The sequence below is a fragment of the Halichoerus grypus genome, chromosome 10 (genome assembly GCF_964656455.1).
Source record: "Halichoerus grypus chromosome 10, mHalGry1.hap1.1, whole genome shotgun sequence".
NCBI lineage: Eukaryota > Metazoa > Chordata > Mammalia > Carnivora > Phocidae > Halichoerus > Halichoerus grypus.
The window spans coordinates 36,905,534-36,927,429 of record NC_135721.1 but is presented as its reverse complement, the minus strand read 5'-3'; the positions used below and the strand labels follow the sequence as shown (position 1 = coordinate 36,927,429).

The following is a 21,896-nucleotide window of genomic DNA, read 5'->3' as shown; positions in this document are numbered from 1 at the left end:
GTCCGACACACTCCTGTCCTGACACCACAGTTTGTCATTTCCTGCTTCTCTGGGGACAGGACTCAACTAGCACCTGTTGTGTGAACGCAAATGTGTCTCACCACAAAATACTCTCCAGTTTGCCGGCATTTAAGAAAGAACAGAAAGCTACAGCAGAGCACCCCTTCCCCTGTGAGGGACCTTTCTCTCTGCCCTTTCTTGGCTCTTTTCCCCTCAATCTGCCCACCCCCCTCCTGCCCTCTGATTTCTACCTGTTTTCTGAGCCAGCTCTGCAGCCTTCCCATGGATTCTGGGAAACACTTAGTAATATTTTTCAATAAATTATTTTTCTATTTAAACTAGTCTGAGTCCAGAGGCGCCTGGGTGGCTCAGGCAGTTGAGCGTCCAACTCTCGATTTCTGCGCAGGTCGTGATCTCGGGGTCATGAGATCGAGCCCCACATGGGGCTCCATACTCAGCACAGAGTCTGCTTGAGATTCTCTCCCTACCCCTCTGCCCCTCCCCGCTGTTCACACTTTTTCTTTCTCTAAAATAAATAAATAAATAAAATCTTAAAAAAAAAAAAAAAACTAGTCTGAGTCCATTTCCACTCCTTGTCCCGCAGTCCCCAGCCAATAATCATGGATCCATCAACCATGACGGGCTTGTGACACGAATATTATAACACCTCACGTGCCGTGTGTACATGTGTGTTCACCGAGCGCGTGGTGGCTATCACCGGTGACATGTCAGACAAGTTCAGATTCAAATATATTTTTATATTTCAATAGTGTTACTGCATTTAAGGTGTAATAGAAACAAATACAGCTCGCACATAAAGCTTGTGATTTCAAGGGTGTCAGTATTCAGGAGGAGGCTCAAATGGATAATTCCTGTTTTATAAAAATGTGTCCACAGCGTAGTGGCTTTTTTAGTTTTCTATTCACCAACTAAACATGCTTCCCAATGGGGATAAATCCCACCGCCACCACCCCCCGCCCCGCCCCAGTCATGTCTTGGTAGGAAGGAGGGCTCTGCTTTCCATTTCAGAACTGGAAAGAACTACTCCTCTCCTGCTCCCTAGATAGTGAGGAGGGTGGGGGCCCAGGGTCAAAGGCCAGGGGACGCGGCTCCTGAGGACTCTGACTTTGCGGGAGTGACTCCAAGACACAGAAAGCTCTCCGTCATTCGCGGCAGTGGTACCAGCTAACCCCTCCCTTTATGGCTGAGCACGTTGAGGACACGAAGCACTGCACGGGATCCAGAACACTGACGTAGTTTGTCCAAGGCCACCGAGCTATCGAGGGGTAAAGCTCCTTGTGGGACAGGACCTTCTGCCCACACCCCTCCCTTCAGCGCAGTGCTCTGCCCCCCACACTGCCCCATGGGGGAATGCCACATTTGTCATTGTCAGGCAGCCACCCCAGGAGCACTATTCCCACACAGGCTGGTTCTAGGCTGGGCTCTAAGCTGCGAGGTGGAAACCCAGAGAAGAAGCGTAGGTGTCAGCAGAGAAGAACGAGAGAGTGTTGACCCTGGGGCCCAGCAGGCGGTCGGGCAGGGCGGCAGGGGGGCAGGGGGAGCGACCTGCTGAGAGCCTAGGCTCATCTCTACCGCATTCCACAAGCCACTTCTGGTGACTGCGGCTGCAGAGGTGGGAAGGGGCAGTGTGTCTGGGAGCTTGGCTCCTCAGCCTCTCTCACAGTGGCCTTCCAGCTTGTCCTTGCACTGCCTAGAAGGCTGAGAGCCACATTGTGCAGACTCCCTTGCAGTGAAAGTTCCGGATGTGACTTCAGGTCTGCCCATCAGACTCATCTGTGGGAGACTTGAATTTGGAATGCATTATTCGGGGAGAGCCCTTCCCTGCAGATTTTCACAAGCACGGCATGCTTCAGGCCCCCAGATCTGGGTGAGGCCATGTGTTCCTGGAGCCAACAGCAATTATAGCCGCTTCCTGATTCTGCTGGGGCGTGAAGCTGGGGCGGGAGGTTGTGACAGCTTCTCCCTGGTTATGGCAGAGATGATGGCTCCCCCAGCAAGCCAGTTCTAGAGTGTTCCTCCAGGGATTATTCCTGAATGCCCAGCCTAAAGCTCATTCCGCTGATTCTGTAAGCACCCAGTTCTTGATATGAAAACATTTCCCGATTAAATCAGCTGCATTATTTCCTGTCACCTGCAACTGAATCCTGACAAATTAACCAACAACTCACCATCTTTCTCACCTCTGTGCCTGAGTGTGTGTTCTTGGCCATGTGTAAATATCCTCTTGCCCTGACTCTGCCTGGCTAACTCCTAACTTCTACTTCAACACTGGCTCAAACATCATCTCTTCCTTGAAGCCTTTACTGTCTATTTCCAGTATGGTTTAGTTCCTGTTCTCCATTCTCATGCACTCTCCATCTCTCTCCATCATTCCTTCCTTTCATTCATTTTCTCATTTCTTTCACTTACTCATTTATCACACATTTACTAAGCACTTCCTACAAGATACTCACTGAGATACAAAAGTGTATAGGGCACAACCCCTGCCCAGAGGTTGTTTACAGGTTAACCAGAGGCTCACAATTAAAACGTAGTTTGGCAAGTGCTATGACACAGTTAATCCAGAGTCTCATAGAGGCATAGAAAAGGGATACTCAATCTGGCCACAGGGCGACACATTGTTTCCCTGAGGGGCTGAGTCCTTAGCTGAGCTCCACAATATGAGTAAAATTAGCCAGGGAAGCAAAAGGGAATGATTTTCCACACAGAAAGAGCAGCATCTGCAAGGACAGACCTTGCGTGAGAGAGAGACAGCATCCGGGGTGGGGGTAGAGGGGGCTGCTGCAGAGGTTCCTAGTGGCTACAACATGCTGCATGTGCAGGGAGCTGTGAGGGCAACTGGGAGATGAGCTGGAGAATACGAGGTATCTTATCTGCGCTAAAATCCTATGGGAACCTTGGAAGAAAAGGCGTTGGACCACTAGGATGTAGCAGCATGGACCAGAGTTTAGGACAAGGCAAAACTGCGGGAAGGCGGCTGGTGGGGAGGTCACATCAGCACCCACAAATGAGTGGACAAGGGTCTGAACTATGGTGATGGCCATCAGGGTGGACAGATAGATTCAATAGGACGTGGTGACTGCTGAATGTGGATGCAACACGTGAATGTGGATGGACAACAGGGAGCAAGGATATTCTTATTTGGGGACTTCAGGAACTGGGAAGACAGTAGAATCATGTACTGAGAATAGAGATACACGAAGAAGAGGGGGCAGATTGTTTCTGAAGGTAGTGGGGGGAGACAGTTAAATCAGCTTAGTTGCATTGTGTTTGAGATGTTGATGGACCACCCAGAGGGGTGTCCAGCTGGCAGGTAGACTCACACGCCTGGAAATTAGAAGAGGAGACTGCTCTAAAGATAAAAATCTGTAAGCAATCGTTGGATCCTGAGAGAGGCCTGCAAGAGAGAGTGCAAAGTAAACCAACGCTTCAGCACAGAATAGTTTGTAATGTCATTTTTAAAGACAACTTGTTCTACCTGCTGCATTATGAACTATCACATTTTTTTAAAATTTTGGCTATCCTGTTTTTTATTTTATTTTTTATTTATTTTTTAAAAAGATTTTATTTATTTATTTGACAGAGAGATAGTGAGAGCAGGAACACAAGCAGGGGGAGTGGGAGAGGGAGAAGCAGGCTTCCCGCGGAGCAGGGAGCCCAATGCGGGGCTCGATCCCAGGACCCTGGGATCATGACCTGAGCCGAAGGCAGACACTTAACCACTGAGCCACCCAGGTGCCCCGAACTATCACATTTTTATCTTTGGGTCTCTGTTTTCTACTATAGTTATCTTGAATATAGTAAGAGCTCAAATGGTAGTAACATGTGAATCAATAATGAATCGATTTACTCATTTTTAAAGGGAAGGGCTCTAACAGTAGCCAGACAAATATATCTTCTTCATGATCTCAGGTGAAGAGAGCATGAGGACATACAAGACTATAGGATTCCTGATCAAGGAAAATCAGGCAAGGGGACATCGATCTGGGCCCAAGTGGCATTCCCAATGCCCCGGCCAATCAGGTCACCAGAGAGGATCACCAGAGCCCAGGGCTGCTCTTGGGGCCACCTGCAATGAGAAGGCTTCCTCCTCTAAATCCCTTGTTCTCATTACCAGTCAGTTACAGCTCTCCTCTAGGTATTGTTCCTGGCCTTCTTCTATTCTTATGTAGAGATATATTAAGAAAGTAAATTTCCTATATTTACTAACCCCAGTAAAGCAAAACTTCCTTTTCTTTGCCCTAAAAAAGTGTCCTCTAAGCCTCAGTGAATGCCATGTCTGATGCGCGAGCCACTTCCCTTTGCTCAACATCAAGAACACCATTGTTTCCTGAGCTGCATGTAAACTGTCTTACCCTCGAGCCTGCCTCAGTTCCCACACAGTAAGCATCTGCTCTGGTTTCCAGTAGTTCAGTGACCTGTGGGGCCTGTGGGGCCTGTGGGCAGAAATTGCAAGTGTCTGTCCTTGGCCTTGAGGTCAAGAAGATAGGAAAGGCCATGCAGTGGCCATAGCTTTCCCAGGGGGCCACAATGGGAAAGAATTGCTGTAAAAACCTTGGCAGTTATTTTGCAAAATCACACGTCCCACAGTGATGGTTTGCAAACCCTAATGTACTTTCCTCCTTCTGCTATTCAACCAAACTATTTATTCTAACAAGCATTCACTCTATAAAATCTATCTAGGCTTACTGTTGACACAATTCCCACTGCACCCTCCATTCCCTTTGGAGGACACAATTTGTGACAAATAAGTCCCCACTTCTTCCACATACCCTCCACTTTCCATCTAATAGCCCTATTTTTCTCCTTCACAGCCTGTGCCATTATCCAAAACTGTATTGAATATGTATTTGCCCGGGTGTTTATTTCTCTGTCTCTTGCTACTGGAATGTAAATTCCTTCTTTTTTTAAGATTTATTTATTTATTTGAGATGGGGGAGGGGCAGAGGGAGAGGAAGACAAGCAGACTCCCCACTGGCCAGGGAGCCTCAGTTCATGACCTGAGCCGAAATCGAGAGTTGGACGCCCAGGCATCCCATGTAAATTCCTTAATATGTCTTATCCATGGACATGTCCCAGTGCCCAAAACAGTATCATACCCCTAGCAGGTGCTGGATTGTTATTTTTTCAATGAAGGACTCTATCTTTCCATTCACTTTTCTAAGTATTCCCCCAATTCTTGGGTTGGCTGAACCCTGGCTGTCCTTGGGGGACCCTGCTTTCCCTGCAGCTTTCTCAAGGAGAAAGAACTCGAGCCCCTACACCCAGATATTTCAGGGCCAGGAAGTTGGGGCCAACATTGAGTCACCTCTCCACTGACATCAGATTGTGACATCTGCAACCTTTGTTAAATGAACAACCAGTGAAAGCAAACAAACAAAAACCCCAACCCTTTGAAGTTTATACCATCCTGTATCTCTCATTGTAGCTTTCAGCTACTGACCTCCTTATCATTCCCCTCCATTTATTAAATATTTGGTACCTAGAACCAAGTCCTTCTCTTTGCCCTAAACCACAAGGGACCTTGACACCCATTTGGATAACCCACACCATGACTGCTCAGTCCTTTGACTTTCTCACTTCCAGTGACTTCCACACCTACTCTCTTTTTTTACCAACCCTCATGGCTATACCCTATGACTTATCATTTCTCATAACCTCTTCACTTCTGAAAAGTTCAAACATCCTACCCTCTGACCACAAAGGACAGACTTTATGGCCTGTTTCTCCTTTCCTCCTTTCTCTTTCTCTCTCCCTCTGTTCTTCCCTCACTCTCCATTTCTCCCCACTGTTATGTATTTCAACCACCAGAGACTTCCAATCCTGTGACCTACTCAACTTTGTTCTATCATCTCCTCCTATCTTCACTTCCTTCCAGCCCCTACTTGGACCATTCTTTTGTCGATATCCCCCCCGCTGCGAGGCCCCTCTGCTCACCCACTGCACTGCTTGGTAAAGCTCTGGATCTGTCCAACGTCTGCCTCCTCAGATTCTACAACCAAATTCACCAAGAAGCTCAGAAGAACATGGCAGATCTGCGCCATGGCACCTTGACAATAGCCAACCAGCTGGCCTTTATAGTTGCTTAGCACCCCTTTCTTGTTTCTATAATTTGCTAGCTGCCCCATCTCCACAGAAAATATTGCAAATCTTCCTTATTTTCTTCAATTTCCTACCCAACCTCCTCTTCCTTTAGTTATAGCAAAATAACAGAAGCTAGTAGAAAGACTTTCTCAATTCCCCATCAGCCCATATTAAAAAACCCATTGAACCTTTCTTCATCCTTTCCTTCTTCCCTCTCATCCAACAGAAGCAATAGCTCTGCTCTTATCCAAGGCTAGTCCCTGAACTTTAGCTTTGGGTACAGGCCCATTCAACCTCATCAAGGTTCTGACATCACCCACCATTCTCAATCATTGAGTGAGCACTTTGTGTGCCCGGCCCCATGCCAAGAGCTTGGCATGCTTTAACTTACTCAGTCCTCCCCCAAAAGTCTATGAGGCTATGATGTGGTGGTCACCATTAGTATACACCCTCTTTATTTGCCCAAGTTTACATCAAGTGGAAGAAAAACCCTCTATGTTCTTTATTCCACTATCATTAAATAAAATCTTATTTAGTTCTTTTTCCATTCTGCTGTTAAAATTTAAACCCAAGGGCCTGCTGTTTGCTTATCATACAAATAATACTGCCTACAGTGCTAATCTTCATAATCAACAAACAAAAAAATTCCAGCAATATGGGAGTTAGCCCCTCTTCCTTTCAGCTTCAGTGGGAGAGATATGGTTCTACGGCATAAACTAGTTCAAAGAATCCATTTTAAGCAACATTAAATTAAGAACAGCCACAAGACATCACTTTTGTTCTGTGCCTTATGAAGACCTGTATGAATATTCATTACTGTTACAAACTTTTCTATTCTTAGTTAAAACAAATATACCCTTGCAAGTATTATTTGAACAAAAGGGTCTTATAAAACACTGAAGGCTTCAGAAGTTATGTCCTGTAAAAGTAACCCTGAAAAAGAAACCTATAGTTTTAATTTGTCTTAATTGGCAATGTGTTGCTGTTGTGGTTTTGAAACATACCCACACATTCTTTGACACTTTTCTCATTAGGAGGTGGAATCTAAATTCCCTCTTTTTCAATGTAGGCTGACATTAGTGATGCCCTTCTAATGAATAGAACAAGGCAGAAGTGATGCCGAGTGATTTTTGAAGCCAGGTCATCAGAAATTATACAGCTTCTGCCTGGCTCTCTTTCTCTCAAGGCGCTCACTCTTGGAACCCAGTCACCATTTTGTGGAGAAGCCCTCTCTGCGTGGAGAGGCCATGTAAAGGTGATTTGTCCAACAGCTCCACAACGGTCTCACCAGAGAGCCAGTATTACCTCCAGACCTGTTAGTGAAGGAGCCATCAGATGACCCAGATCTTACCCTTTGAGCCCCCTCAGCTGATGCTGGGTGGATTAGAGACAAGGCTGAACCTTGCTCAATTGCAGATTCACAAGCAAAATAAGATTGTCTTCTTCTTCTTCTTCTTCTTCTTTTTTAAGCTACTAAGTTTCAGGATGCTTTATTTCATCATAAAAGATAAATGAAACAGTTGCCTTGGAAATAATGATGAAAAAAGCATTTCCGTATTCTAAAATGGCATAAAGACTTAAAAGATTTCTTGTTAAATCTGAAGAAGGTCCTTGGCACTTTTCTTTTCTCACAGATGCATCATGGAAAGAAAAAAGCATATGACTCTGCTACATAATTTTAAAAATAACTTGAGTATGCCTATTTCATTCAGTTTACTCACAGGAGAAAGAGCAGAACAGGAATTTAAAGTCACCCAGACTTACTCCAGAGCCCACACACTTACCCACAAACCCATTCTCTCCCTGTTTCTTTCAACTCATTCTTCTCCATTAGCTCCTTCCTCTCAGGTTTTACACTTGTTTAAACCTGTAACATCTTGAAAAATTCTTCCCTTAGCCACATGTCTCCCTCTAGTTATACCCCTCCTTCTCTCCCTTTCACAGCCAAATCTATAGGAGAAATTATCTCTACTCACTGACCCTATGTTCTCACCTTCCACTCACTCCTGAAGACCCTTTATTTCAACTTTTGCTCTAGGGTCACCTAGCTCCTAGATCCAATGGACGCTCTTCAAACTTTACCAGCCCTGATGTACTGCTAGTGTTAGACAATGCTGATTCTCACTTTGAAACCATTTCTTTTCTAGACTTCCATACTCCATGTCTCCTGGTCTTCCCTCTACCTTTCAGGCCTCTCCTTCCAAGCCTCCACTAAAGGCTCTGAGTCCTCCACCTGTCAAACATCCCTCTGTCCTAGACCATTTTCTCTTTTAAACTAACCTTTCTCCCCATTTTATTCACCCCACTGTTTCAATTATCTCCTTTATGCTGAAAACTCCAAAATTTAAATCTCCATTCCCAGTTCCTCTCTTGAATGCCAGATCCACATAGATAGCTGCCCACTGAGCACCTCTATCTGGAGTTCATATATACCTCAAAATTCAACATAGTCAAAAACAAAGCTTATCATCTTTCCCCAAAAACTGCCACTTTCTCCTCCATTATTCTTTATGTCAGTGAATGAAATTGCCATCCAGCAATGGATTCACTACCAGGGGTGCCTGGGTGGCTCAGATGGTTGGGCGACCAACTCTTGGTTTGAGCACATATCATGATCTTGGGGTCATGGGATCAAGCCCCACACCAGGCTCTGTGCTCAGTGGGGAGTCTGCTTGAAGATTCTCTCCTTCTGCCCTTCCCCCCACTCTCTTTTTCTCTCTCAAATAAATAAATAAATCTTTTAAAAACACAGATCAGTAGAAACGTCCATCAATAGACAACAAAAATAGAAATTTGTTAATCAATCTCAACAATTACCCCTTCATTCTGCACACAATAAATCACCACAAATCTATCAACTCTACCTTCTTACTATGCCTTAAATCCATTCACTTCCCTCAAATCCCCTGTGACAATTGTTAGACACTCATCTCTCAACTGGATTGGAGGCAAGAAACACTGGAATAGGGAAACCACTTGAAAGATTATGCCAATGTTCATTCTTCAGCCACGCGCCAGAAGCAGCTATTTGAGGAGGCAAATTTAATCATGTCATTCCCCTATTTAAAATGGTCCATAGGGACTCAATGTTGTCCTCCTGTTAAAGACCAGGGTTTAGCATGTATAGCCTTAATAAATTTCATGATCTTGACCCTATTTTCCTCTGAGCCACATCTCTTGCCTAAACCCCTTTCCTTGTACTCTTTGCTCAAACCACCTGTGTCTCCTTGGAATGAATTAGCATAAAACTTTCTTTTTTTATTCTTATCAGCTAGAAAGTCATTAGAAATACTGTTTCTTTTTAGTAAAAGTCACTTTATTGTCAATTACCATAACATTCTCATAATAAATATTCAAGTTTGTGATATCAAAATGTGAGTGGCGTCCTCTAGAGTCATACAGTGTAAAACCTGCACGGCCATATGAGGTGATGTTGTGCTCATTTATGAGTGTGTAGAAATAAAAATACCAAGTTTCTGCCCTTTAGGAGCTCACAGTCTAGTCCTTGTAATAAGAATGTTGATAAAGGGTCAAGCATTCATCTGCCAACAGCAGTGTATTTGGAGCAAGTGGGTACGGGCTCTGCTATTCCCGTATTCTCTTGTCAGGACTTCTCCAGAGCAGGAGCTCCCACCCCTTTAGTTCAGTGATAGGCCAGGCCTAGGAAATGCCACCTACAAGGTAAAACAAAAATGTACCTAAGGACAACACAATAAGGAGAGACACCCAACTTCCAGAATGAGAAAGGCAGTAACATCAACCTTGAACCCTCACCTTAAAATCCATGCCCCTGCCCTCCACACTAGCCAATCCTAGGCAAAGCACCTCCTGACCCAGTGGAGTCTTTTCTAGTGAATTCTCAGAACCATGCTTCCCTGAATTTCCATGCTGGGCATCCACTTTGCCTCTCTCACAGGGTGTCTGGGGAAGTAACAACTAATGAGCAGCCCCTCATAATGAGAATGATTTTCCATGATCTTCTATGACTAATGAGCCTGAGCAGAGAATGACATTTTAGGTCACATTTGTGACACATGTTTTTCTATAGAGAGTTATGTTCTGATTCTCAACTTCCTGTTTTAGTTATTCCCTTTTTTGTCATGGAAATATACACAGACGGAGTGCCATGTGCCCTGACTGGGATTTATTTCTATGGGGCTGGTTGTGGAGGAAGTGAAGTTTTGTTTACATTGGGGATCCTCAGAGACTTCCGAAAAATCACCCACAGGCTCCCTAGAAACTCGGGTTTCTGGGCTTAGCCCCACAACTCTGTACCAGCTGGTTTGAAGTGGACTTAGGAGTCTTCATTTTTAACTAGATGATCCTGGTATAAGTGGTCAAGAGATTTGGAGAACCTCTGGTGCTCTGAGAACAAACTATTATTTAACACAGTAAACATGCAAATCTATGCTACCTACAAGGTGATCAGTATCCTAGGAGTTGTATGATGTGAGGGGGAGATAGTCTTGGATGAGGGTCACCTACTCCTTAGGATGTCTGTAAAGATATTCTTTGACCTTCCTCTCAGTTTGCATCTGCAGCTTAGAATCATCCCAAGCCATTGATTAAGTCCTCTCCATGTGCTCAACACTGAATTCAGAGTTTGAGAGAGCAGGAAAGAAGTATGAGCTTGAGAAGGCTAGAAAGTCAAAACTTATAGCTATCCTCCTAACAGAATCTAAAGTAGGATTCAGTAAACACAAATGGAAGATAGGGAAGGAAGAAAAAAAAGAAGGAAGAAAACATCGAAGAACAGCATGAGTACCTTTATCATAATATCGCCAGGGCACCAGAGGTCAGTTGCTTCAAAGCAAACTGTTTCAGAACCCATTCCTGGAGCCATAGGCCCTTTGCTTTCTGATACTCCTCCTCTTCCTTGGGTCTGTTCCTCTCCAGCCTTAGTGCTTTGCCTTAAATCCTACCCTCACTTCTACCAGTCTGCCTCCTATAGACAAGGGCTCCAGATGGACCTCACTTTCCTCTGTACATCCTTCCAAGGAAGGCTAGCACTCTTCTTTGGGTTTCCAGGTAGCCTTAAAACCACTAAGCAAGATGAAGAACATCTGAGAGGGCTTGATCAAGGTGGCTTTCCCATTTTCTTTAGAAGCACTAAGTGCTAGACCCCACCCATTTCTGTATCCCCCCGTGCCAGCACTGCACTTGAACAGCATGGGTGCTCAGTAATGTTCGATTAATGAGTGAATGAATGAATGAATGAATGAAGAGTTTACTGCCCTACACAGCTCATTGAATTTGTTGTGAAAGCAGGGTAACATGAAGGTCAAGAGTGCTCATTCAGTCTGGATTTAACCCCCCCCTTTTCCATTTCCTCAAGTGACTTTGGGAACAAATTTTTTTGCAGTGCTTCCCATTAAGAAGTGGAGTGTCTTTCTCTACCCACATTCCCTTAAACCTGGGCTGGCCTTGTGAGTTGCTTTGACCAGTAGGATATGGCAAGAGTGACAATGTGAGTTCTGGAGCCTAGGCTTCATGAGGGTTTGCAGCTTCTACTTTTCCCCTTTTGAACAGCTGCCCTAAGATTACCACATAAGGAATTCCTCTAGCCTGCTGGAAGACACAACAGAGGAGAGCCAAGGCCCCCAACCAACAGTCCGTATCAACCGCCAGACATATGAGTGGGGCCATCTTGGACCTTCTAGCCCAGCTAACCCTCTGCTGAATGTGTGCGAACCCAGGAAAAACCAGCAGAGGACCCACCAGCCAACATACAGAATCCTGAAAAATAATAAATTGTTGTTAAGTTCCTAAGTGTTGGATTGGTTGTTACACAGCAAGAGGTAACTGAGATACCATGAGAAGCACTTCAGACATTGACTGGGAGCCCTGAGACTCCATCCACCCTACCAGCCCTCCTGGAAACTAGACCCTTCCCCCACTGGAAAATAGACCCTTTCTCCACTACTCTCACCAACTGCCAGTCCTTCCTAACAAATCTGGACAGGTGTCCTGGTGTTATTCTTCATTGGTTCTGACCTCCAAATTGGACCATTTTGGGACTTCTACTTGAGTTTCTTGAGACTGAGCTCCACAGTGACCTGAATAATGAATATTCCCCCAACTTACTTGATCATCTATTCCTGTATTTATTCAGCAAATGTTGCTAAGTGCCTGACACATGTTATAAACACTTTTGCATGTTCATGATATATGAACAAACAAAATAGACTAAAACTTCTGCCCTGTGTAACTTGCATTCTAGTGGAACAAGAAGGAAAAAAGTAAAACAAATAAAAACTAAATCATAGAGTATGCTAGAATATGGTAGTATTATAGAGGATTTGGGAGTGCTGGGATTTGGAGGAGGGTGCATGTTGCTATTTTAAATGAAGTGATCAGGGTAGCCCTCATTGAGGAAGTGAGAATTCCAGACAGAAGGCTAGTGCAAAGGCCCGGGGGTGGCATCAAGCCTGGAGTGTTTGTCTTTGGAGAGCAGTGAGGAGCCTGGTGTGGCCAAAGCAGAGAGTGAATAGAGAGAGGAATATAGGAGAGTACATCAGAGATAACTGTATTAGGGTTCTCCAGAGAAACAGAACCAATAGGACAGATGATAGATAGATAGATAGATAGATAGATAGATAGATAGATACAGAAATACAGAGATACAGAGATATAAATACCTGTATCTATCTAAATTTATCCACAGAGAGAAAGAGAGAGAGAGAAGGATATATTATAGGAATGCACTCATACAGTTATGGAAGCCAAGAAGTTCCATAGTCTGCTATCCACAAGCAGGAGAACCAGGAAAGCCAGTGGCAGTACCCAGCCTGGAGTCCAAAGGCCCTAGAATCTGGAGCTCCTGTGTCCAAGGGCTTGAGAAGATGGATATCCCGGCCAAAGAAAAGAGAGAGATAATTCACCTTTCCTCTGTCATCTTGTTCTATTGGGGCCCTCAGTGGATTGGATGAAGCCCACCCACATTGGTGAAGGCCATCTTCTTTACTCATCCTACCAATTCAAATGCTAATCTCTTCCAGAAACACTCGCACAGACACTCCCAGAAATAATGCTTTACCAGCTATCTGGGGATTCCTTAGCTCAGTTGAGTTGGCCCATGAAATTACAATAACCCACGTTCCCCATAAACCCATGAGTATTCATTGGAATAGTGTTCCCTGGAAGAAGTCTAGAAAATACTAAGCTAGGAGATACCTGAGTCTCCAGTCCTCTGAGTAGTCAGGGTCACGTGACCATGCTTTTGGGGGCAGGGGTTGTTTTGTTTTGTAGCTCAGGTCCTCGGGCTATGGGCCCTCAGAAAGTGTCAGTGGGAGATGCTCCAGTGCAGAAGAGCCTTTGCCGAAACTCCAGGTTTCCAGCTTTCTTTGTCACTCTACTTCTATGACCAGAGCTTGGGGTGTCCCAAGGGGGTTGGAGGGGATGATTATGGGAGAGGATGATTCACTGCAGCATCTCTGTCCCTGGGAAAAGGGATCAGGCATACATGTTTTGCTCCTTCACATACATACACAAGAAGTAGAAGTGAGTATGCATTTAATATCTTTCTTCCCTCCTAGGCTCCAAGCTCCTAGAGCATGCTAGAATATGGTAGTATTATAGAGGAAGGTGGCTAGGAAACTTGTCAGAAGGCAGGAGCATGCAGAGCTTTATAACGTCTTCATGTGATTTGGATCTGCACTCACACACCATTTGAGAAGGATGCATCTATTATTGTAAGTGAGGCAGAGATTTGGTGCACAGGGGCTCACACACAGTGGATACTAAACATAGGAGGAATTAAATTTAATTGTTCACAGCCAGGCAGTGAGGAAGGTTGATCTTTGTTGCCACCTGCAGGCCGAAGGCCTCACTGCAGGCTGCTGGCCTCAGAAAATGGGCTCGGGGAACCGGATCCTGGATTGTTTGGACTTTGTGCCTTTTAGGGACAGAGATTGGAATTTGCCTTAAGGATAGATAGACTTGGTATATAGTTGTTGATACAAAATCAATGCACAGAAATCAGTTGCTTTCTTATACACTAACAACGCAACTGTGGAAAGAGAAATTAGAGAAATGATTCCATTTACAATAGCACCAAAAACCATAAGATACCTCGAATAAACCTAAACAAAGATGTAAAGGATCTATACTCTAGGAACTACAAAACACTCATGAAAGAAATTGAAGAAGACACAAAAAGATGGAAAAATATTCCATGCTCATGGATCGGAAGAATAAACGTTGTTAAAATGTCTATGCTACCCAGAGCAATCTATACCTTCAATGCCATCCCGATCAAAATTCCAATGACATTTTTCAAAGTGCTAGAACAAACAATCCTAAAATTTGTATGGAATCAGAAAAGACCCCAAATCAACAAGGAAATGTTGAAAAAGAAAAACAAAGCTGGGGGCATCATGTTGCCCGATTTCAAGCTATATTACAAGGCTGTGATCACCAAGACAGCATGGTACTGGCACAAAAACAGACATACAGACCAATGGAACAGAATAGAGAGCCCAGATATGGACCCTCAACTCTATGGTCAAATAATCTTCAGCAAAGCAGGAAAAAACATGCAATGGAAAAAAGACAGTCTCTTCAATAAATGGTGCTGGGAAAACTCTACAGCCACATGCAGAAGAATGAAACTCGACCATTCTCTAACACCATACACAAAGATAAACTCAAAATGGATGAAAGACCTCAATGTGAGACAGGAATCCATCAAAATCCTAGAGGAGAACATAGGCAGTAACCTCTTTGACATTGGCCACAGCAACTTCTTTCAAGATACATCTCCAAAAGCTAGTGAAACAAAAGCAAAAATGAACTTCTGGGACTTCATCAAGATAAAAAGCTTCTTTACAGCAAAGGAAACAGTCAACAAAACAAAGAGGCAACCCACAGAATGGGAGAAGATATTTGCAAATGACACTACAGATAAAGGGCCGGTATCCAAGATCTATAAAGAACTTCTCAAACTTGACACCCAAAACACAAATAATCAAGTCAGAAAATGGGCAGAAGATATAAAAAGACACTTCTCTGAAGAAGACATACAAATGGCTAACAGACACATGAAAAATGTTCATTATCATTAGCCATCAGGGAAATTCAAATCAAAACCACATTGAGATACCACCTTACACAGTTAGAATGGCAAAAATGGATAGGGAAAGAAACAACAAATGTTGGAGAGGTTGTGGAGAAAGGGGAACCCTCTTACACTGTTGGTGGGAATGCAAGTTGGTACAGCCACTTTGGAAAACAGTGTGGAGATTCCTCAAAAATTTAAAAATAGAGCTACCCTATGACCCAGCAATTGCACTCCTGGGTATTTACCCCAAAGACACAGATGTAGTGAAAAGAAGGGCCATATGCACCCCAATGTTCATAGCAGCAATGTCCGCAATAGCCAAACTGTGGAAAGAGCCGAGATGCCCTTCAATAGATGAATGGATAAAGAAGACGTGGTCCATATATACAATGGAATATTACTCAGCCATCAGAAAGGATGAATACCCAACTTTTAAATCAACATGGATGGAACTGGAGGAGATTATGCTAAGTGAAATAAGTCAAGCAAAGAAAGTCAATTATCATATGGTTTCACTTATTTGTGGAACATAAGGAATAGCATGGAGGACATTAGGAGAAGGAAGGGGAAAATGAAGCGGGGGGAATCAGAGGGAGAGATGAACCATGAGAGACTATGGACTCTGAGAAACGAACAGGGTTTTAGAGGGCAGGGGGGTGGGGGGATGGATTAGCTCGGTGATGGGTATTAAGGAGGGCACGTACTGCATGGACCACTGGGTGTTATATGAAAACAATGGATCGTGGATCACCACATCAAAAACTAATGATGTATTGTATGGTGACTAACATAACATAATAAAATTTTAAAAAATAAAAAAATAAAAGGATAGATAGACTTGGTTTTGGCAGAATCGCTAGTGAACCTTCTTAGTTACACAAGTGTAAAATCCAACCGGCAATGTTATCAAATAACTCAAATGCCAATGCTTCTGTCTAAGATGTTAACTTTTCTGTTTATGCTCACTTTGTTCATTTCTGTCATGCTCATTTATGAAATGGTCGTATATTTTAGCAGAATGGTATCCAGGAAAATCTGGCTGCTGTTAGAGTCTTCTTCCTCGCTTTTATTTTCCTCCCTGAATCCAGGTTTAGACGTCCCTAGAACTGCCATATATTGTGTAGCCTGTGGAGTTTGTGTCCAACGTTTTGAGCCTTTGTTTGTAGGGGCTATGATAAAATGCAGAAGTGGGATGAGATGAAAACTGGGGTCAAAAGGTAAGTGTGACTAGATTTTGAATCCTGGCTGGAATGACACATGGGTTATAGGAAACCCTGAACACATTATTCTCTTGTATAAAATTGCTCCAGCGCTTCTTAGAATAAAGACAAGGTCCTTTATCAACAGCTGCCTAGCTGTCTGGCACCTCTTGTGGATACACAGAGCCCACACACTCAGACATTCATGCATACATACAATGCACATAGGCACACATGCGGACACCGGCTCATGCATGCACACATACACACATGCACACCATACATACATGTACACACACACATGCTCGTGAGCACACACATACATGTGGACACTAACACACACATGCAGCCACACTCAGGACTTCCTGCAGCCATGTGGCTGTCTCCTCTGCCTGACACATCTTGACCTGCCCCCAGAGCTCCCCCTGCCCCTCACCTGGCTGGCCCCATGCATGCCTCACTGCCTGTAAAACCTCTTCTAACCCCCTTGGATGGGACCACTTACCCTCCCCGCCAGCCCGGCTCCCTGGTGCTGCCTGAATGAGAGGTTATGACACTGTTTTCCAATCACTTATTTACTAGTCTCTGGCTCCCAACTACCAGTTGTAAATAGTGGATGAGACCTAAATTTCTCCCAGAAATTTACACAGTCATAGCTCTGATTGGCTGGTTTCAGAATGAAACTTTTGGTGTGGTCGCCAGAGAGGAGGAGGAATTTAAAAAATGAGTCTTGGGAGGTGGAGGAAGAACATTCCTGGCATCTCTGAACTGTATTTATCAGAAGTTACTTCCATTTCCTACTCTTAAATCCCAGTGCCAGAACATCCCATCATTATTCATAATAGAGCCTTGCAGAACTTCAGTCCAAGGCTCCCTGAGTGCTGTTTGGAGTGTCTTCTAGTCATTCTGTAGTAAGCAGTCAATACATGTTGGCTTTTATTCCTAACATCTGGTCTCCCCATACTACAATATCTACACCTTTAAAGGGTGGGGACTGTGCCTCCCAAATCTCTTGTGTCCTCTTTGTCTCCCAGGCACTAATATAGAATTCGCATATAATAGATGTTCAAAATGTTTTGTTTTTTTTTTACTTAGAGAACTTGATCCAATTTACCTTTCTCTTGTGAACTGTGCCCACGGCCACCCAGACATACCCAGTCCCTGTCTCAGTCGTGGGCCCTGCACCAAGTTGGATCAAGTTGAGTTACCATGAGTGAAGGAGATGAGCAGGCATGGGGAGGTGACAGGGGCTAGGCAAACCTTGGAACCAAAGCACCAAAGCTGATCCCAGGGCAGTGCCAAACAGAAGGCAGGTGGGATGTGAGGGGGAGTGAAGAGGAAGCTGGAGGAGCTGAAGCTCTAGTAGCAACTGGGTTGGTCCAATGTTGACCTCAGGGGTCCAGGCTTAAAATCCAGGGCCTGCTTGAAATACTTGGATGATTCCTCCAGGTCTCCTGGATGAGTGTAACCTCCCTCACAAGGCATTCATAGCCAGGCCCTGCCTAACTTCTCATCTTCATTTTCTACTCCTCAACCATAAGCCCTGGGTCTCAGCACGTGATGCCTCATCACATCCCAGAAGTGCTAGGAGCTCTTCTCCATCACACCTCCCAGAGTCATTCTCTCTGCCTAGAAATGCCCATGCCCACACTCTCTGACTGGAAAACTACTCTTTCTTTGAGGCCCAGACTAAGTTCCCTTTCCTTTTCGAAGCCCTGCCCAGCCCTCTCTGCTAGCTCTGCCTCTGCGCCACAGTGGGCACCATCCACCGTGCTACCATGGCTCTCCTTACACTCTCTCCTGAACCATCGGCAAGACCCAAGTGATCATCCACCAATCCATTCGAGACTTTGTACTTCTTCAACACTTTTGGTGTTCCAGCAGCTACTCTGGGTACTGGTGACCTGAAATTGAACAGAGCACGCCCTCCAAAAGCACAGAGTAGTCTCAACACATAAACACACAGGTATGACATGATAGCCAGGTGATAAAGTAATTGGGGCATATGCTGGCAATGGAGAGGCAGGGTAAGAATCTGAACTTATTAAAGGCATCAGGCCAGCATGTCTCTCCTCGGCTAAAACCCTTCCCATAGCTTCCCTTCACACTTAAAGATAAACTGAAGCACTCATTTTGCCTTTAAGGCCCCCAGGACCCAGCCCCTGCTGGTCTTGATCACCTCCTAACCCTCTCCCTTGTTCTCCAGGCTCCAATACCCCTGCTTCCCACTGCTGTTTGGACACACCAAGCCCCTTCTGTCTCAGAACCTGTATGCTTGCTATTCCTCTGCCTCATCACTCCTAGTCCCACTTGCTCCTGTCCTTCAGCCTCAGCTCAGATGTCACCTCCTCAAAGAGTCACCTCCCCTGCCTACCTTCTCCAATGTTATATCTCTCAATACTTACCGCCCTCACCCTCTATCATGTAAACTGCCCTTGTTTGTTTGTTTTCTTCTTTGATTATTTGCCTATTCAATGTTTCCCCCACTCAATTATCAGCTCCAAAGAAGCTTGTTCTTGTTTACCATCCTTTCCCCAACTCCCAGAATAAGAGTGGAATAAAAATGTGTGGAACAACATTGGGGTCAGATGGGCCAGAATGACCTTGAGTTCCATCATGTACAGCTCATGCGACCTTCAGCAAATTATTTCACCCCTTCTAGTTCAGTGTCCTCATCTGTCAAATGGGCAAAAATGCTTGCCTTGCAGGGTGGTTCTGAGGGTGAAGACAGCCTGTCCCTGAATGCCCTGGCCCCTGGGTCATGTTGCATGGACGCTGAGTAGTTACACAGAAGAGGAAGAGCGCCAGCAGCCCACCGCTCTGAGTGCTGACACCATGGGCTCTCTGCCCTAGTCTGCACCCGACCCCAGATTGTCTGTGAAATGGAGAGAGATTCGGGCTCCGAAGACAAGTATCAGTCCTAACTGCAAACTCTCAGCCAAGTCCCAGCCCTGTAGTGTTGGCTGGAGCAAGTCACCTCAGCCCATTAGCTCCACCACAGCCTTAAACTCAACACACCCAGTACAAACTCGCCATCTGTCCCTCACTGCTCCTCCTTGTCCTCACATGTCAAAACCAGCAGACAACCAGTGGCATTGATCAATCGGTCGAATGACTGATTCACTGTGAAATATCTGATAGGCAAATCACAAGACTTGAACTAAAACTACAATTGTGAGGAGCCCATGACATTGTCCACCCAGGGACAGAGGGGGAGAGCTAGGTTCTGCCTGCAGCTTCTGGCTGTTTCTAGAAGCTCTGGAGCAGATGGGCTGCAGGAAAAGCTGTAGGCAGCCTTCTAAGAACTCACTGAGTGACCCACGCACCTTTCATTAAACACTGTTCACAGGGGCCTACTAAGACTTTGTACTATTTTCCTATTGCTGCTATAACAAATTACCACAAACTTGGTGGCTTAAAATAACACACATTTATTATTTTACAGTTCTGGAGGTCAGGTGTCTGAAATGGGTTCACTGTACTAAAATTCAACTGTTTCTCCTGGAAGCTCTAGGGGAGAATCCTGTCCCTTGCATTATCTGGCTTCTGGAAACCACCAGCATTCGTGGGCTGGTAGCCCCCATCCTCTACATTCGAAATTAGCAGCATAGCATTTTCCAGTCTCTGGCTCTCACCCTCCTGCCTCGTTCTTATGAGGACCCCTGTGGTTACACTGGGCCCACTGGGATAATCCAAGATGGTCTCCCCATCTCAAGATCCTTACCTTAATCACATTTGCCAAGTCCCTTTTGTCTTGTAAGGTAATGTATTCACAGATTCTGGGGATTAGGATGTGGATATCTTTAGAGGGGCATTATTCTGCCTACCACAGATCCTAAGCAGGATGAGCTTGGTTTGGGGGCGCCAGCCTAGAGCTCAGCCTCCTGCCGCCTCCCTACCGACTCTGTTCAAAGTAGAACTCAGTGTGGGCCAATGGCTCACTCTCCTTGACAAGTCGTATTGGCTGCTGGGACTCAGCTGGGCCACAGAGAAACCAGCCAGGCCAGGCCGCGGCCTCAAGCCTGAAGGCTGAGCCCGAGCTTCTCTGGAAGAAGGTGAAGCGCATGGCTTCTTCACCACCCTTGTACAGATCCTCGATGTTCACATCCTGTGGGGGGCAAGATGGCTGCTGCAGGATAAGGCCACTGGTTGAGATATCAGCCCTAGAGGCCCCCAGGGGGTGGCCAGTGAGGGACTTTACAGGGAGGGTCAGTACCCAGGGCAGTGCCTTCTGCAGGTTCTGGAGGGCAGGGGTCTTGGCACTAGGTGCAGAGGGAAGGGGAGGCATGTGTGGATTTGGCTGGGAGTCCACAGCTGGGTACAGAGATGCCAGAGCACCCAGGAAGCCAGGCCATGTCTGGGGGGCACCCCAGAATATGGTGTGGTTTCTCACCTCCAGCTGCAGGGTAGGCCCCTCTCCTGTCTCCACACAGGCTAGGCAGCGACTGCCTCCCTGGATCCCCAGGAAGATGGGGACTTTGGTGCGGTCCAGGCCTCTGTTGGGAAGTATGCAGATCTTCTCTGGGAGGAAAGAGAGAAGAGAGCCAGAAGATGAGGACCTAGATGGCAAGCTCTCAGCGAGCTACACCTGGGCAGAAAAGAGCTGGCCCAGGGCACACCTGGCTTGACCCCTGCATGCAGGCTGTGGGGCAGGCTGGGACCCCTGCAGCGGTCATGACACCCTCAGAAGGAGAGGTCCTCAGCTGCTCCCTGCCTCTTCTCACTGTCACCAGAGGCAGAGGGAAGGGGAGAGCCGGTGGCAGGTGGAGCATGGGTGTGTCTGAGGGGATGGAGGCCCCAGTGGCTCACCTGCACAGCAGTTGTCCAAATTGGGATCTCCCACCAGGAGCTGGTCACCTCTTAAGTATAGAGCCTTCTGATCTGCATCCTTAAGTCTGGAACAAGATGGTTGTGCTGACGACCTGCTCCCTTCAGGCACCACCAAGCCCCAAAGTCTTCCCACCCCCATGCTCTGAAGTACCACACTGAGCATTTAGGTGTTCTTCTCTCCTATAGGTGAGAAGTAGGTGCATGACTCCACCCAAGAGCGGGTAAAAGCAGATCAGCCTTAAGGCAAGGGAAGGTCTTCTGGAGCTCGTGATTCTCAGAGGCTCCCTCTGTCAGGGCCCTGGGGCAGTGAGGAAAGCCAGTGCCTTCTCATTGATGGGTAGACAGAGTTTTCCTGATTATGCTAGCCCCTTTTCATGCCCTTCCTGAGAAATTTCCTAATGAGGCTCAGATGTCTCTAGGATACAGTGAGCCTTATCCCAGATTTTCTGGGCCTGACCCAATTTTGCATAAATGTTTTATTTTCTTCAGTGAAGAGGACTAATTGAATGTATAATAAAGTGTGGTTTGTGGGGCGCCTGGGTGCCTCAGTCAGCTAAGCGTCCGACTCTTGATTCTGGCTCTGGTCTTGATCTCAGGGTCATGAGATCAAGCCCCATGTCAGGCTCTGTGCTTAGCGCGGAGTCTGCTTGAGATCCTCTCTCCCTCTCCTCCTGCCCTTTGCACATGCTCTCTCTCTCTCTAAA

General features: G+C 45.7%; 1 protein-coding gene across 2 annotated transcripts in view; it reads right to left on the bottom strand.

Annotated features, from left to right (window-relative positions):
* IL1F10 (interleukin 1 family member 10) overlaps positions 1-21,896 on the bottom strand; it is a 50,320-nt gene that overhangs the window by 18,754 nt on the left and 9,670 nt on the right. The window contains exons 5-7 of one of the 2 annotated variants that reach the window (XM_036103791.2): positions 21,172-21,257; positions 20,756-20,883; positions 19,774-20,470 (exon numbers count right to left, since the gene is read on the bottom strand). In XM_036103791.2, the coding sequence (XP_035959684.1) occupies positions 20,258-20,470; positions 20,756-20,883; positions 21,172-21,257 (427 nt within the window). In that variant the 3' untranslated portion in view covers positions 19,774-20,257. Of the gene's footprint in view, positions 1-19,773; positions 20,471-20,755; positions 20,884-21,171; positions 21,258-21,896 lie in introns of those variants that run through there. The other variant, XM_078056313.1, reaches the window with a different exon arrangement.